Source organism: Thunnus thynnus, chromosome 2 (assembly GCF_963924715.1).
Source record: "Thunnus thynnus chromosome 2, fThuThy2.1, whole genome shotgun sequence".
In the NCBI taxonomy this organism is placed as follows: Eukaryota; Metazoa; Chordata; class Actinopteri; order Scombriformes; family Scombridae; genus Thunnus; species Thunnus thynnus.
In genome coordinates, this window is record NC_089518.1 from 17256834 (window position 1) to 17275172 (window position 18339).

The 18339-nt window shown below is 41.0% G+C and overlaps 1 protein-coding gene across 5 annotated transcripts in view; it reads left to right on the forward strand.

The window, feature by feature from the left end:
* trpm3 (transient receptor potential cation channel, subfamily M, member 3) overlaps positions 1–18339 on the forward strand; it is a 149948-nt gene that overhangs the window by 73414 nt on the left and 58195 nt on the right. For all 5 annotated transcript variants that reach the window (XR_010931055.1, XM_067607102.1, XM_067607114.1 and 2 more), the window contains 2 exons: positions 15416–15495; positions 16971–17172. Coding sequence is in view for 4 of the 5 variants with exons in the window: in XM_067607102.1 (XP_067463203.1) it covers positions 15416–15495; positions 16971–17172 (282 nt within the window). In the remaining variant the exon portion in view is untranslated. The remainder of the gene's footprint in view (positions 1–15415; positions 15496–16970; positions 17173–18339) is intronic.

Sequence of the window (18339 nt, forward strand, 5' to 3'; positions counted from 1 at the left end):
AATGTTACAAATAAACAGAACAAGCAATGCAAGGAAATGAACTAGAGATATGAGACTCAAAGGAAACTTGTAAAAAAAAAAGTGACTTCCTTTTCTTATACCGAAGAGCCACCTTTAAAAATGTATTTTCCACAAATGATGAAGACGCCCCCTAGGCCACTGAGTAACAAGAGTGAGCGGTTTATCATCAGTGGTTTCTGAGATATCACATGTGAGTTAAATGTTTTAACCTTTAATTCAAGCCCCTGCTCCCTTGATGCAAATCAGTGTCATTTTATAAACACTGGTACACAGTGTGATGGGGCGCTGTCCCTCCCAGGCTCGTCATGTATCACCTGACATTTAGAATCATGTTTGATAGACAGAAGAACAGATAAACACTAAAGACCTGATCCCATAGTCGCAGCGCCTCATTTCCTTCCATTAGTATTCTCATGATTTATGATTCATGTATTTCCATAAGCCTGTCATGGAAATATTGTAATATGTAATTATTTTTTGTTACCTTATTCTATGTGTGTGTCTGTGTGTGTGTGTGTGTGTGTGTGTGTGTGTGTGAGTGCGCACACGCTGACGCACATGGGCATGCTCCAGAGATCACCACTCCAGTTCCCAGCCATGCCTGGGGGGCTACGGGAGGGGGCCACAGGAAGCAAGGAGGGGGGTTCCTCCTAGTGTTCAGTATCCATGGTAACACCGTCCTGCCCTGCCAGCAGGATCTGTGTCAGTGGTGCTGAGATGGGCTGCCGAGAGGGAGAGCAAGGGATGGAGAGAAGGAGAGAAAAGAAAAGAGAATGACGGTGGGATGAGAGGGATTGAACGGATGTGGAAAAAGGAGGGAAAATCAAGAGTGGATCATGGAGTTCACAGGAGTGTGGTCACTGCCAAATAAAAAGAGAGTGGGAGGGATATTGAGGAGGAAAAACTGATGAGGTTCAGTGACTTGAGTACCTGCTAGTTCGTTGGACAATAACGTAATGCCTCATACCGACCCGCACAGCCAACGCACAACCCCCCACCCCTCTCTCTCTTTCTCTCTGGCAGCACATCACTGGCACTATGCGTTTTGGCCGGAGGGGACGAGCTGCGACTTCCTTCCTCTCCCCATTGCTCTTCCTGTCTACCTATCTGTGGGTCCAGTCTCTCTGTCTGTCTCAATTGTTGGAGTCAGATTGAAAACGGCCTATTGATCGAAAAAAATGTTCCAGAGAGAGTCAGATGAAGGAGGAGGTCTATAATTCAATAGAGGCCTAATGATTTGATTCTAATATGGCAGAGGGTTGAATTTGTGTTGATGTAATTGGATGGCCTGAGTGTGCTATGGGTTTGGTAGATGGTTGTTTTATATATGTGTGTGTGTGTGTGTGTGTGTGTGTGTTTGTGTGAAATAATACTGATGGGGTTGTGCCAGAAGAGGAAACTTGTCAGCTGTTCCCGCTGTGCTGGAAACAACAGGGAGACAGACAGAGAAAGAACAAGAGACAGATAATGTGTGTGTGTTAGTGTGTGTGTGTGTGTGTGCCTGTCTGTGATTGTGATAATGGATTTAACTGTTCATTTCTGCTTCAGGTCAGTAAGCATAAATACAAGTTCTGTTCTGTTGAAAAACACTGAGATTGTGTTGCCAAAATGAGATGTTGAATGGAGGAAATAATGTGTCTTTTTTTCTTTTTTTTTTTTTTTTTCTTTTGCGTGATTAGACACAGACGCACTCCGCTACGCTGAAAAATAACTAATTTCTCCTCCATTTAGTCCTTTCTTTTCCCTCGGTGCCTTCAATTATTCCAATTACATTAAACATTTCCATCAGAGCTATTGATCAAACAACTATACAGCGTTCAATAGATTTCAAACAGCCATAGATGTGGAAGTAGTCTCTGTTTTAGAGATTTCAGAAAGCCATTTTAAAATATCTGACTGCTGCTGAGCGTGAGCCGCGTTAATGAAACCACATCTCACTGTGTGACCACTGCGCAGGTTGTGATATTAGAAATTCCATTATTGGCCATGTACACTTGTCCTGAGAAATACATCCATCATAAATTGATGAAAGAGACAAGACAGAATGAGAACTTGCACTGCCAAAGTGAGGCGAAGTCAGAGATACGGTGGAGAACAGACAAGGTCAAAGTCTGTCGATATGAGCCTTTACGGCACAGATCATTTTATTGCTGCTCTTTCCAAAATCTGCAGAATATGGCTTCTTTTTTTTCTCCCTCTCTCCCTCTCTGTCTGTCTCTACACACACTCAAAATCCCCATCGACCAGGGCATAGTGGTTGCATGAGAGGCAATTTCACAGCCCTTGGCCTGAACCACCTCAGCATCTGCAACTTCATTACAGTACCCCAGTGCTGATCTGCTGCACACACTCAGACACAAACACGGCTCAGCAGAGTGGAGTGCAACAGCTCTTGTTGTAGCCGTGAATGTGGCACTTCATGATAATGGTGGTAACATGCAGAGTGTTCAAGTCATATTGCCAGTGGTCTGGTAAACAGCATATCACTTTGTGGAACAGCGAATAATGAGCAGTATAGCAGTGCCAGGCTGGTACAGATACAATATGAAGCAACAGAGAACACAAAAAATAACTTTATATGAACAGCACAGGCTGTAACAGTACAGTGGGTTATACAGTACAGCCTGCCCACATTCAGATAGGTCTGGTGTTGTGACCATTGATGACTGTTCTCAGCAAGTCAAAAGGATTAAAATGGTGACACACCTCATAGCTACCTAGCTGAAATAGTAATAGAAATAGTGACAGAAAAATGGCCACCAAGTGCGGGTGACATTGATAAAGCTTTACTGTATAGGTCGTCGTAAGTCAACTAACGGAAATCTCTACAATCAATTTCTTTGATCTTCATAAAAAATGCCAGATTGAATGAATGAAGCAGAAGAAAATGGCACTTCAGTCCGATTATCAGACGATGGGTTACACATAACACACAAAATGAATTCAGCAAAACATGACATAACAGAAGAGCCTGGCACAACACAATATGACACAACAAAACATAACTATACATGACAATGTAAGAGTACCGCACAAAACCGCAGAGCACAGCTTAACGCTGACACACATAACATCACAGTACTGTACCTCTCTACAGTACATCATCTCCTCTCCCTATATCTTTCCTCTTGTGCCCAACTATTACAACGTCCTCTCACCTCTTACCGGCTACTCGACAGGTGTCAGTCACAGTTAACTAAAACACCATGTGATCATTAGACTGACTGCAGTTCGCTGGCCTGTTGCTCTCCCTGTCATTCAGTGTGGCTCTTCCTTTCATGGCTCTTCTTCTTTGTGGGCTTCACATTTTTCCTTCTTCTCACTTATCTGCCCTTCTCTCGACAGACTAAATAGATAAGGTTTCTCTCCTCTCTCTCTCTGTAGTTCCTTTTTCTACAGTGTTTCTATCACTGTCTGCTTTGCCTCTACCTTTTCCTTCTCTTTCTCTTCTTTTTCGTCTCTCTTTCGTCAAGTCCACTTCATCTGACTCAAAAATTGCTCTTTGCTCACGCCCTCTCTTCCTCACCTGCCATTTTGACTTTCACATCTTACACAAACTCACTGATACAACAATTCCTTGTCATATGTTCTATGTTCCCAATTTCCTACCCCCCACCCCCCCCGCCTTTCCTGCTCCTCACCTTTCTTCACCTCTTACTCACCTCTTATCTCTCCCTTCACCTACTTCTGCCTCCATCTTCTAACCCCGTCCTCCCACCCCCCTCACCCTCCCCACATGCTGACACCAGCTTCAAATGCTCCCCTTCACCACCACCACCACCACCACCTACCCCCAGAGTGTGAACCTGTCTCCCCCCTTTCCCCCTCTGTCACAGACAGAATGGCCATGCCAGTGTTGATTAGAGTCCGCATGGCCAGATGCTCAGCCAGGCTTAGCGGAGGCCTGTGGGAAAGAGAGCTGCTTATTCTAGCCTCAGGAGATGGATTGGAAACGACGGGGGCTAAAACAAGCAAGCATTCTCTCATTACACTCACACATTCCCGCGCATGTGCACAAATGCACAAGTTAAGCACATATCCACGCCGGTCGACTCAAGAAGAAAAAAGATGCACGTCGTAAAAAACACACATTTAAAGAATTTCTTTTCCTCATGCAGTTTTGCATTTGATATAGTGTGGCGAATAATAAGAAGAATCAGCTGGTGGTATAATCATCCATTCTTTCTGAGGATTGATCTTGTTTGAAGAATGGTGTGACGCATGCATGCATTAATATATTCAGTGTAAAGTGATTAACTTCCATATCTTGCTTTTCCTTCCAGGAATTGAGACAAAAAGGACTTTTTCTATCAAAATTTTCTCTTAAAATGTCTTTTTTTTCCAACAGTCTTTGCTAGCTTCAAACTATCTACATGACAAGACAAATGCCCTGCTGTAAATGATCATAAGAATAGTTAAAAGTAGAAATTAGCATCAGAATATTATTGTAGAGCTATAATGCAACGATACAGTTTGTTTCTGTAGCGCTGCTTTTTAACTTTCTGGTTTCCTTGCTGTAACCATGCTGTTCCTTTTCTCATCCTCTCACTGTTGATCTCCCCTTCTCTCTTACATTTTATCCACCACTCTCACATTACCTCACCACAGGATCTCTGACAGTCTCTATTTATCCTTTTTACATTGCGCTCTGATTTACAATTACTTGCCAGGGACATGCCTCACAGTGGTGAAGTGCACTTTGGTCTATTTTATAGAAAGCCATTAATATATGAAACGTTGAGGGCGGATGATTTATTTTTTTGAGGGGTATCGAAAATTCCAATTGAGTTTAAAATAAATCAACACATGTAGCAATGGATGAAATAGAAATGCTTCTTTAAGGGTTTTACTCTATCTACGGTCTTGTGTTTTATAGAACGTTATATAGCTGCAGAGAGCTCCATAAATTACATATAAGTCACTGCATAAACCTGAGTGCAACCTGCCGTAAAGTCTTCCATCAGGATAACAGAAATCCCATTTCAGGTAATTTCAATGAAGGTCTTCTCAAGGCCATTGAGCTGAAGGGTCAGACACAGATAACTAACTTAGCTCATTGAGTTACATAATTTAATATATACACATAATAAACATAATGAAATCTCTAACACACTCAAGCTGCAAATCAGTTTATTCATCAATTGCTATTTAAGCTTCATCTGTTGAAACTAAAGCTAAAGATGTGAAACTATTTAAATATTTATGTAAGCTGTGCCTCCTTAAATCTGCTAAACGGATTTCTTTGAAAGTAAAACACAGCAGAGAAAATAAGAGCCAGTCTTACATGTGCAAAGTGCTTTGTTTGCCATTTTTGGCAGGTGGATTGCACAAAGCGTGTAGTTAAGCACTGAAGAAAAACATTGACAGGCTTTTTTATTTAGCAGCTTGAATTTGCACTGGGTGGATTTGTGCATTGTGTGTGATTAAAACAAAGAATCCCAGTGGCACTTAACAAATTATTGGATTTAAATAAATATTCCATGTGTATCTGTAGAGCTCATTAATGTTTGGGATTTAACTAAGCTTTTTTTTTTGGTTATTTGGTTGTTACATGGTTCTAATTGGTCAACGTAGTGAGTATGATGAAATTGTTTGAAATTGCCTCAGAAGACGCTTTTAACCTTCACTCTAAATCTTGTGTTCATGAGTCTTTCTGTCATTGGTAATATGAGAAAGTGTGAATTTACTCAGTATTTGTTTTCTTGAATTTTACACTTCATTGTGAATAGAAAGGTGGGAAAGGTTGGTTTGGGCTGCACACTGTTATCTAATGTGTTGACCAATCTGTGGCTCTACCCCCGTCTACCAGACTGAAGGAGAGCTGCTGAATAGAGGTGGAAAACGTTGGTTGGGATTGAGGCTCCTCTCTGGTGTAATACACAAGAGAAGAACCTCCAATCCACACTTGGTTGTCTCGTGTATTGGCCATTTTGCAATTCAGCTGAATAGAGTGGTGGCAAAGATTGGTTTGGATTAAGGCAGTCTGCTCTTGGTTGCATTGTGTGTTACCCCCTTTTGGTCAACCAGACTGGGGAAGAGCTGCTGAATAGAGGTGGAAAATGTTGGTTTGGACTGAGGCAACTCAGCCTACGTCTGCACTTTGTTCTAGTAGAGCAGCAAAAAGCACACAGTGCAGTCTGGAGTGGGTTGTCTTCTATGTTGCTCAGCTGTTTGCGAACAGGGGGAAAAAAAGCAAACTTGACACATTTACACACACATATAAAGTTGGTTCTGTAAATCAACTGTGGTACTGCATTGCCATTTGGCTTATACTTTAAATCTCTCTTAAGCTGCAAAATGCTGAAACAAGTGGAAAACTCATTTTGTGTGTGTATGTGTGTGTGTTACAGAGAGAGAGAGAGAGTATTAATATGTGTGTGTGCTGGTCTATACTCATGCAAGCCAGCTACCTTCCAGGAAGATAAACCCAGTGTTGTGTGTGTGTGTGTGAGTGTGTTCAGGTCAGTGAATGCTATTTCACTTGCATAAGTGGTTCCTCTCCTTGATAAGATTGCATTTAAAGGCAATGACCTCATCCTTAATGCAAGCAGCAACTACATGGAGCCGGCACTGGTCTTTGTGGGTCTGGATCAAGCGTTGAGTCACAATCTAGTGCTGTTTACCAATGCATTGACTTGCTCCAACAGGCTATCATGTGAAGGTCATTCTATATAATATTGCCCATGTCTGGGGGTATGTTATGTATGAGTAGCTCCTAGCTGCTGTTGTACAGAGTTGTCTTGATAAGACAAAGATGAGGAAGTAGAAGCAGTAGTAGAGCAGGAATAAACAGACAGACAGTGACACCCAGAGTGACATTAAGAGAAGATGGGTGTGGTAGAGATGGAAGGTGAAATGGCTGTGCTGAGTGTGTTTAAACTTTAGTGCAGTTCAAGTCTGCTATGGCCAGCTTAGGTCTGAAATCAAGTGCAAAACAAACTAGATACAGTAACAGTTTGTGTGATCAGTTTAATCTGTGACAGATCTAGTTCCAGTGTGGAAGCTGATATGTAGAACGGTTACTTCAGTTAGTTCTGCCATCTTTAAGACTTTAAATTCTCTTTCTTCTGAACTGAGGGTGCCTTGTCTTCTCTGTACAACAGTCCTGTCTTTGCTGAAAACAGCGGAATATATTTTAATATATATTTTTTGACCATTTCCATATTTTATACCAGTTTACACACCCTAAACTCTTCCATCTGGATTTCAGTGCATAAAAGCATCTGCATCAAGTCCAGTAGACTCAATGGAAGCGAGGGGACAGATCCAACGACCTTTGGGGCAGAAGCACATCTCATCCGTTAAATGGGGAATTTGAATGGAGGGCACTGATCGAGTCCATTAGAGGCTCATTAGGGAGCAAAGCCTTCATTTGCCTGAGCAAAACCACCATTTACTGTAAAAAAGCAACATTTGTTTATTTTCAGATTTCTTCACACATGAACATGAATTTTCTTAAAGGACATCATGTTGGTAATACTGATTAACTGCACTTATTGTTGCCATGTGCAGTATAATGTGATTGGATGTTAGATCTAAATCAGGTGACAAGAGTTTGGATGACGTCATATCAGTTTGTTAGACATGACATATACAGTATCAGGCTGTTTCTTTTAACCAGGCTTGTCCAACAAAGCCATGTCATACAGAGTGAATAATGTGTCACATGCATATAAAATAAGTGAAATGCATTTTTCCCACTGTGATAAGCAGGTAACAGGACTAGAATGAGGCTTAGTTATGACACTGGTAAGTGGTGTAAAATAATGTTTTTGACATCAGGGAGGCAGATGGTGGGTATGCTTGGATTAAACTAGAACTGGTTTTATTGCCCAGCCTTAGTTTGAATTGCTTAAATCCAGCTTAGCCCTTCATTAGCATGTGATTAAATGCTCCCAGTCTAAACTGTGACATAAGTTTTTAATTTCACAAAGCGGTGATATTCTAAAATTCATGTTATTTCACTGACTTTGTGTCAAGGAACAAAATCTGCACAAAATGATTATGCATAAGAGTCCATTTCATTATATGAGGTGCAGCCGTTCACTGCAGTTAACCTGATGGTGTCTACATAATCCTGTTATACACAAGTATCAAGACAGACAGCATCTTTTCTTTTGTGTAAAAGCTTATACCAACAACTTGGCTCAACAGGAAATTGTGTGCAAGAGACATCTTTACACTACAAACTTTACCTCAATAGCTTGTTGTTTTCTGTCACTCATACAAGTGCTTTTAGTAAGATAAGCAGCTCCTATGTATGTGCATATTTAACCTGAGCAGTAAAACAACATATTACATACATACCAATGACTTTGTATGTTGGTACATGTTGTTGAACATGTGTCAAAGTATATGTTGTGCCACTCTGCTGTGTCTGCCTGATGTTGTCACATGTTAGCACGTTATGTTAGCACAACACAAACACAAAGTACAGCTAAGGCTGATGGGAAAGTCATAGATGAAAGTCAGGAGATCATCGGAGTGATAACAAGCCCTTCAGAGGGGGGCATGAATGTGTCATGGCAACCCTAAATTCCAGCCATAGAAAAAGTCAAGGGGTCACCAAAATCCTTAGGATATATTGTCTTAGAACCATTGATGTCTGTATGAAATGATGTGCCAATCCATCCAATAGATGTTGAGATATTTCAGTCTGAACCAAAGTGGTGGAGCGACCGACAGACATTGCCATCCCTAGAGCCGTGTCCCTAGCATGTCTAAAAACAGACTGCTGTCATGATCTGAATTTCCCTAGACTACTTTTTAACCTAATAGTTCACATTTATTTTTGCAGCCATAGAAGAAAGTGCTTTTTTGTGTAAAATACAAAAAAACCAAAGAGTTTTTTTCCATATAAGGCTGCTTGTATGTATCCTCAATAATGCATATTTATTGTACTACACGTTAAAGTGTGTGAACACTTTTCATCACTGACTTCATCAAGTTCATTATATAGTGGGTCTTGATACTTGGGGGCATTTGTTACTGTTAGTATGCTGTGTTTGTTCAGGCAGACATGACTGGGTGTCTTAGAGGGCAAACAGACTGTGTTTGTGTACAAATGTTGTTCATTGTTTTCTCTTTACTACGCAGGTGACATGCATGTTTGTACTGTAAGCCTGTGTGTGTGTGTGTGTGTGTGTGTGTCCCTCCTTGGCAAAATACAAATTATGACCTTGCCATCCTCACTGCATTGCTAATAGGTGTGTGTTTGTGTGTCTATCATAGGTGCATGCACACACACACACACACACACACACACCTGCCTCTAGTGCCTGGCAGCATCTGGACTGTCTGGACTCAGGTGCACTCCTCTAAGCATTCTGAGTCTGTCATGACACTGAATACATTACAATTTCATTTCCACCTGATCAGGGGCAGAATTTTTGTTTCTGATGATTAAGCTTATATTCAAGCTTTGTGTGTGTGTGTGTGTGTGTGTGTGTGTGTGTAGGATTACAGTTTTTGGAAAGTACACTCTTTTTCCTCTCTGTATTTTCCTGCTTATGTATTGTTAGACTTCATTTAGTTCAGATTACAGTATTATGTGCATAGTTTCCCCCACTGCTATTGCTAATTAAACCCAGTTTGTATTATCTACAGGTCTGTTAATCCCCTTCATGAAAACAGGTGAGAATTGATGGGGGCTAAACCCATGAACTGTAAAAAAAAAACAACAACTACAGTTGGGACAACTACAGATGCTATGGCAAAAGCTCATATGTGTGTGTGTGTGTATGTGTGTGTGTCATCTAGGACAAAAAGGATGGTGAGCAGGCTAGACGAATGTCATGTTACGCCACCTAATAGGCTCTCTCGCCATTCAGATTCCCCCCGTGGTCTTGATCTCTGACAGAAATGTGGCTGAAGGAGATGACACACTCTCTCTCTCACACACACACACACACGCACACTCACACATGCACACGTAGCCTGACAGTCCAACTTTAATTTGAATCTAAAACAGGTGCAGGTGAGAAGTGGAGGACAGCAGTTAATTCTGTAAGCACACTGGCTTCACACCTTATTAATATTTTGGAGATTTGTGTGGCGTTATGCATAGATAGTTAACTCGCTGTGTCATGATGTGGGATTTTTCTAACTGTATTTTTTTATTTGGCTCATACACACACAAAGCCAGTTTGGCTGGAGCTCGGAGCAGGGAGGAGACTGTGAGAGATGGCTAAAGGCTAGTTTAGTGGTGTTTTAGGGCTGCCTCAGTGTGTACCTTCAGCACCATGAACACACACACACACACACACACACACACACACTTGCACACACTTGCACACACATTCCATCAGTGCTAATAGTGCCAGAGTAGACCAGTTGCTGCCTGTGGACTGAGTGGTGGCCTGATCTGGTTTGCTCTTATCAGATTCGTTCAGTGATTTGTAGTTTTTAGGTAGAATCATGCTTCTAACACTACCTTCAACCTTGCTTATGAAAGAAAGGCCACAACAGTGCAGCCCATCACAAAATACAGGTGAGTCATTAAGACCACACACATGTGCTTCACAGTTTTGCTCTGACAAACCTTCTTGAGGAGATTTTTTTTTACCATGACTCATTTTTTTATGCGCTTGCTTTTTAACTGGGCAAACTAACTCGGCTTCTTCTCTAAATTTGAATCAGGATCTCTTCATTTGTGGAAATATCAATCTCTTAGTTCCCTGCTTTATATGTACTACTAAAGTCATTTTTGATGATAAAAATCGGGGGAACAAATTTGACGTCAAGTAACATTCTGTGTTTAAGATAATGGGGTCTTATTGTTTCAGCTGTAGTGTATTCAGAGTCATATGTACAATATGTATGTGTCCGTTATATTTATATTCTAAAATACATGTATTATTTATATATTATTTCATCTATTTGTTTTGGTTTATTGTATGATGCATAATTTAATGTAAGGGAAAAAATGCAATAATTTCTCCTTGAACCACAAATCAAAAAACATCACTAATAAGAGTAACAACTAAATATGCATTAAGATGTCGGCTCTGTCTTTTAACTGTTAAGCTTCCGTCTTTGCTCTTTTCTTACTCTCATGTGCCGCAGCAGGACTGTATCTTTTATGATATATTCATCCAATGAAGGTGGTGTCATCTTGGACCAACCTGATTTATCACACAGTAAAAGTGAATGTGATCACTGTTTCCTGAGACCGGTTCTTGAAAAATGTAATAGTTGTCTGATTTATGATATTAATCTTGATTAATATGAAAGTCAGCGAAAGGTAACAATGAAGATTTACTTAAAAAAGGGAAGCAGCTGTGCCTGGTTTTTTGTGTCTATCGCTGAGCTGGCAGTAAAAACCAAATTTTCCCGCAGCAGTTGAAAAGTTGCACAAAGAGAAGGAGACAAAGACTTTTGCAATAAAAGAGGAAAAGTGATGATAAGGCTGTAATCACTTTTTTGGAATAGATGTATCTGAAAACTCTTGTCAAAGAAAAAAATATTTAATGTTAAATAAGGCTTTATAGAAGAATGCTACAGCTACCCATGAACCATGCCCACCCATATAAAAGTTGGGTCATTCATGTTTGTTAAAAGAGAAAAAAAAAAGGTGGAGAAGAACAGTAAGAGAGCAGAGAGATGAGGCCGTTGATTGGATATAGTTCCCAATTCAGCTCCCTGCCAGTGCCAATAACAAAAAGGAGATACAATAGTAAAGGAGGGAGGAAGAGAGCAGAGGGAGAGGAGGGTGGTGGTGGCCGAGGTTGAGTGTAATGGAGTCAGGATCCCTAACAGGCTGTCAGATGCTGCTCACTTGCCACACAGTCACTCCTCTCTCTCTTTCTCTCTCTCTCTCTCTCTCTCTCTCTCTCTCTCTCTCTCTCTCTCTCACACACACACACAAGCACAAGACTCAATCTAGTGTTTTGCTGGATGGCTGGTATATTTGTGTGTGTATATGTGTGTGTGTGTGTGTGTGTGTGTGGGTGCATGTGAGTGTGCCCCAGTGATAAATCTTAATTACACCATGGAGTGCAGGCCATGTGCCATCTCATCATACCATGTCAAATCTCATAAGCAACACTAGAGAGCGTGAGAGGAAGAGCGAGAGAAAGGGATGCGACAGTATGAGACAGACACAACGAGGAAATGTACATCCCGTATCTATACAACAAAAAAAAAAAAAAAAAAAAAGACAACTTAAAATCGAAGAAGGCAGAGTAAAGGACAGCGTGCAGAGAGAAGGAAAGCAATCTTGCTCCACACATGTCGGGGTTAAGCTACTGCGGTCAATTTTTAGGACTTTTCTTAAAGAACATAAAAGGCTTTTTGCGTTGCGTGACCGTTTGTGATTTTGCCATCAGTCCCGTCAATACTAATCAAATCTAACAACCTCTGCTTCCGTTACCACTGGAAGGGATCTAGTTTGTGCCAGGATGAGCCGGCGGATGAATACACAGTTTTAGCATGTCAGAGAAAGAATGGGGCTGGGGGTGTTGTTGTGGCCCGCTGAGTCATCGTGGCCAGGGTGCTCTCTAAAAGCAGGCCCCCAGCCCCCCAGAGTAATGGTTAATCGTGGGAAGTCTGGTGTTAGGGTAAGTGTGCCTGTGTGCAGGCCGAGCCTGTTTGTGGCCGGTTGCGGTGGGTTTTGGCGTGCCGTGGTGTGACAGGGCCAGTCAGGCGGATGGGGCGTGTTGTTGTAGCCGTGGTGGTGGGGAAAGCCCTGTACAAGCAGCTCTCAGCTCTGCTGGCTGGGAGACGAGCCGGGGCAGCTCTCCCAGAATGAAAAGTAGGAGGGGGGGAAAAAAAAAAAAAAAAAAAAAAAGCTCTGTCCTTTTGTTTTCATGGCTGTTGTGTTCCCTCTGCTGTGGGTTTGGGAGTCTGCTCTGTGTGTCCTCCTGGTTGGGACATTCAGTCGCTGGTGTTGTGCTCCGTAGCCACAAAACTTCATACAGACATAGTCCACTTCCTGGAATGGCGGTGTCAATCCAGGAAGTGCAACCTTTGAACCACAAAGTGCTGAGTAGTTATACATTTAAATGGCACAGCGTAATATGGGCATTATCACAGAAACACAAAGTTTTACATCAAACAGCATGGAATAAACAACTGTTTTGAATAAACTAGACTATTTCTTTAACATAGAATAACACTCAATGAAAGCATTATAGACAGTAAAAGAGTCTATCTTTCAGTCATTGTAAGGTGGGGATGCATGCTACAATGTAAATATAAATATGATGGGGCATGATGACTGGTTGTAAGAAGTTGTTTGTCTTTTGATCCAGTAGCTGACTGTCATCCTCATTACAGTAATTGTAAACAAGTTGGATACATACAACTCAAATCAGAACTGTTAACATTAGAAATAATTATAAAAAATGAAACAGAGCACATGTTGCCCTCATCTCTCTTTTCCCAATTTAACATTCTTTCCCTGTTAATCAGCTTCAGTACAGGAATGTGTGTTCTTGTGAGATGGTTTCAGTGGTTGCCTGCTGTCGCTAATCTGTTCATAGTCTACCAATCCTCAGTGTGTTTTCTCTGTATTTACTTAGTCAAGTATGTGCTCCGTTTCAGCTGCCAAGACTAAAGAATATGTAAGGTGGAAATAGTCATTTTGTGTGATGTTTCTAGTCTTTGTAGGTTTAAATAATCCTCAAATCTGTTCCCAGCTTTAGTGCACTGAACTACAGTCTAGCTTCTGTTATGTTCAATTGTAAAATAGCCGTTTAAGCAGCTCCTCCTGTGAAACCTGAAAGGACTGCTCTTCACAGGCCCACAGGTGAACTTTCAAATCTCACTTTCGAACACGGCACAAAAAAATCCATTCCCATTCTCGCCCTTTTATGTGCTCCCGTTTTTAACTGCACAATAACAGAAAAGATGATCTCTTCTGTAGCAGAAACCTGCGACTGAAAGCAGACACACATACAAGCAGATGCCACCAAAACAACATAGTTTCCTGTTAGTGTTGGAGTGGGATATATAAAACAAGTGTAGTATTTCAGATTGTGACTTTTCATGGTACCTTTTTAATGAGATCACTTTTATCTATTGTGAGAATGCGACTTTACATGCATGTACAGGTACACCATAATCTCTACCAGAGATGCTCATTGCTGCTGCAATTCTTTGGTCGCTGATAAAGCTTTATTATCATTATTTATACTGCAGATAAAAGGTAAAACAAGCAGACTTGATATTTTTCTCAGGATACAGTGCCCTTTCTTACTAGCCCCAAGAAAGATTCCCTTCATACAGCATATTGCCTTTTGTCCTGCTTGAATGTTACAAGGATTCATGCATGCATTTGTCTCATCTATACAGATGTGTATCAGTCTCTAATCCTGTGCTGCATGTGTATCTCAGGCTGGCTCTGCAGCTCTACAGTGTCTTTGTGGTCGTGTGTGTAGCAGGATAATTGGCTCCAGTCAGTTGCTCTGTCATTCAGACCTGCAGCAGATGTGACTGCGCAGCGTCCCAGTCTCACACATGCACCATCCAACTGTCTGCATTATGCTGAGGATGTCTTTCTATACTGTACAGTACAAGATCACACATATGACACATATAGAGCTGCATACACATACATGCATGTACAGTATGCACACACACACACACACTCAGCTGGCTGCACATAAGAGTGACAATATTTACTGCCTCAGTGCTTTTAACACTTATCTTTCCCAGTTCATCTTATCTGGTTTGGTTTGGAGTCGCTGAATAACATAAAACATTTCTGTCAGAGTGTCTTCAGCGTGTGAATTATGTGTGAGTGAGCACATCTACTATGTGTGTGTGTGTGTGTGTGTGTGTGTGTGTGTTTGTGTGTGTGTGTGTGTGTGTCCGTGCCATTTCCAAAGTGCTGTGATTTTCCTTCCTAAACTAGCTTTGGATGTAAAATTTCCGATTTTTCTTTATTTCTCAATTTTTTTCTTGCACTTACCGTAAAACAGCAGCATCCTTGGTTTATATTTGGCCAGGGACCTTTGCTGCATGTCATTCCCCTCTCTCTCCCCCTCATTTTCTGTCTGCCTCTACACTATCAACTGTCCAATAAGGTGAAATGGCCAAAAAAAATTTCCAAGTGCTTCTGAGATTTTGGGTCCAACATCTCTTAGTGTATGCTTGGTTTTCTATCCCCCAAAACTGGGCTGCTGCTTGCAGGGAAATACTGTAGTCAATGGCAGATAAATCTCTGTACAACAAGTTAACACTGTGTCATTTTACACAGCAAACAGCCTCTAAACACAGCCCTTCTCAGTTCTTGAAGAACAAAAAAGACCTTTTCTTTTACAGGTGAACTGCTCCGTCAAACAGGAGGCTGCTCATGATGTTCTGTATGTCTGCTGTCACTCCTTCATGCTCAGGTCACAGCTCCATTATCTGACAAAGACTGACCGAGTTTTTATGTCTTTTATTTCTACAGGCACAGAAATCGTGGATAGAAAGAGCGTTCAGCAAGAGAGAATGTGTTCATATCATAGTGAGCGCCAAAGACCACCATAGGTAAGTAAGAACGTACTGTTGTCTCGGTATAGTCTCTGTCAAAGTCGGAGAATCTCTGAGTTTGAAGAAGCTGTTATGTTTAGGATTCAGCTGCTTATTTATTTGTTATAAAAGTTACAGGAGCTAATGTGTGTGTCGTGAATGTGTTAGCCTACCTCTCAAACAGTAGATTAAGAGCCTTGTTTCACTATTGACCTTTTAAATTGTGTTTCTTAGTAGTATCACAATGGTCTCTAGTTGCATCACAGGTACATGTTCTACACTAATCAGCCAAAATACTGACATTATATATTTTTTGACCACAAATAGCGAATTTAGCTCCTTTGGTGACATTTGCAACATTCAAGTCCAGGTCTGTGCATGAAAACAGCCAAATTTTCCTCATCATTTTAAAAGGTTATTCATGTAAGCAATAGTTAAGATGTATTGCATATCCACTTTCAGTATGAGTACATTTGTAAAGTCCTTGTCCTTATAATACTAATACAATAACACTATTGTAATGATAAGAGCACTTCAGGAAAATGAAACACGGTTTTGAGAGGTACTTTCCCACTCGCTATCAACGTTTCTTTCATTCTCCTCTGCAAAGTCACTGTTACAGCGACATCATCGAAACCTGTACTACAGCTGATGCTGTTGCTCTGGGTGACAAATTGAAAAAGGCGAGTCTAATTCCTGCAGAAACGGCCTCCAGACGCACTCATACAAATACACAGGAAATGCCACAGTTTGTTTAGATAAACAGAATTATCATAACTGGAGGAAAGTGAGTGTAGGCCAGGAGCAGGGGGAGGGAAAAGAGATGTTCCCGGAGATCAAATCAGCCTTTCTCTTTTTAGTCAAAAACACTTGTGTTGATGCGTAAAGGCAGAGGAAAGCATAGTAGCTTTGGTAAGAGATGACGGAAACATGAAGTTATAATCAAAGCCTCCTGACTCCCTTTCCACCCAGGGTTCCCACTCCATCCTGCAGGGTTAAAACATAGAATATGAAAGCTGCATTGTACATCTAAATAAGCATGTACTCGTGTAGGAATGCTACAATTCATGTAACTGTCATCCTGCTGTCTCCCGTAGTTGCTGAAAGGGACAAGAGAGCAAGGGAGAGAGATAGACAGAGGTTTGTTAAGAGAAGAAAACAAAAAGACAGAGAAACAGTGCCAATAAAAGATTGCAGGGGATTTACAAATCCTACAGATCCATCTCATCCTCTCCTCCTTATCAGGAGATGAAAGTCAGATGGCAGGCTGTCACCTCACCTCTTACTGACATGCACATGACTATGTCAGCTCTCGCGCTTTTTCTATTCCTTTCTCAGTCACGCACACACCTATATACAGTTCCATCTCCGTCTCCCACCCTCTCCTTTCTCCCTCTCTTCAAGCTCCGAATCTCAGGATTTCAATTGTTCTCTATAAAGAACTACGTAATATAGCAACCTTTCATTCACTGTTACTTCCTTCTCTCATCCAGGTGCTGTTGTGGTCGTCTGATAGGTCAGCATGTGGGCATGCCCCCAGGCATCCCATCCAGTCAGAATGACAGGGCAGAGCGTCTGGCCAAGAATGACAGCCTGTCAGAGAAGTGGTCAATCAGCAAACACACACAGCTCAGCCCCACTGATGCCTTCGGCACCATTGAGTTCCAGGGAGGAGGACACTCCAACAAAGCCATGGTGAATCCCATAACAAATCTTTTATTTAGCATGTTGTCAGTATCCTGGAGAAAGCTTGCTCCTTGAGATAGTCAATGTCTCAAGGCAAACATGTACAGATCACCATTACAGTGTAGTTTGCAGTTGTGGATGTCCAAAAATACACAGAAGGCAGAAAGCATTACACTAAGTGTGATTTTGAAAATCGTATTATGTATTAGTGAGATGCATCATTCCATCAAATTTTGTCACAATCTGATGTTCAGTGTCTGAAATAACTTGCAAGAAAGCTGGACAAATAAATGGAGATTTAAACATATTTAAACATGGATGTCAAGAAAGAGACAAATAACACAAGATTTTCTATTGACATGAGTTGTGTTGTCAAAGATGAAGTATACTTTGAGTGTTCCTTGCTGAATATACTGTATATTGTGAGAGGATTGTAAACATTTTGGTGAAGACGGTAGCCAAAAGTAGAAAGTACATAGTAATTGAATGTTATTTGTAGATATGTTACCTCAGCTGCAGTAAACTGATGCAGTTTGACAGCACAAAAGATGAGGAACATGTTAGATACTTGAGTAAAATGTTTTAACCTTTTGATCTGGATGGTAGTTACACCAGTGCTGTGAAAATGGTTGAATATACTGTGCCAATGATGGCCAGTTAATACATGTCACATATAGTCCAAAAACTAAAAGGAGATTAACGAGTCAAGAGTCCTTGTGCACCTTCCTCAATTGAGCTTCTATTCAAATTACACTGTAATTTAGCCCCACAGCTAGCAACATAATCCAATTTAAGGCATCACACCTATGCAAAATGAAAAAATGCTTCATATCAGAATGACTCAAGGCAGCAAAAGCAATCAAATGTATATAATTAGGAAATAATTATATATAATTGTTGATTAAAAAGAAGTTTGTCTCTAGTGACTGCATCAGATCAAGCTTTGCCTGATGAAATGAGCCATCCCAAAAGTCCCTGTTTGTGATAACCATGGCGATGAAATCACATCACACATACCGTAGCATTCAGGGAATTCAGATGATTATGGTTGAATTATGTCTGATTTATTCCCAGTGTTAAATTATTCATCCAGACACATGTCAGGTTGGGTGTCTGAGGCTGTATGGGATAGATAAACAGATGTTCTATAATGCATGTGGTTCTCCAATCCTAGCA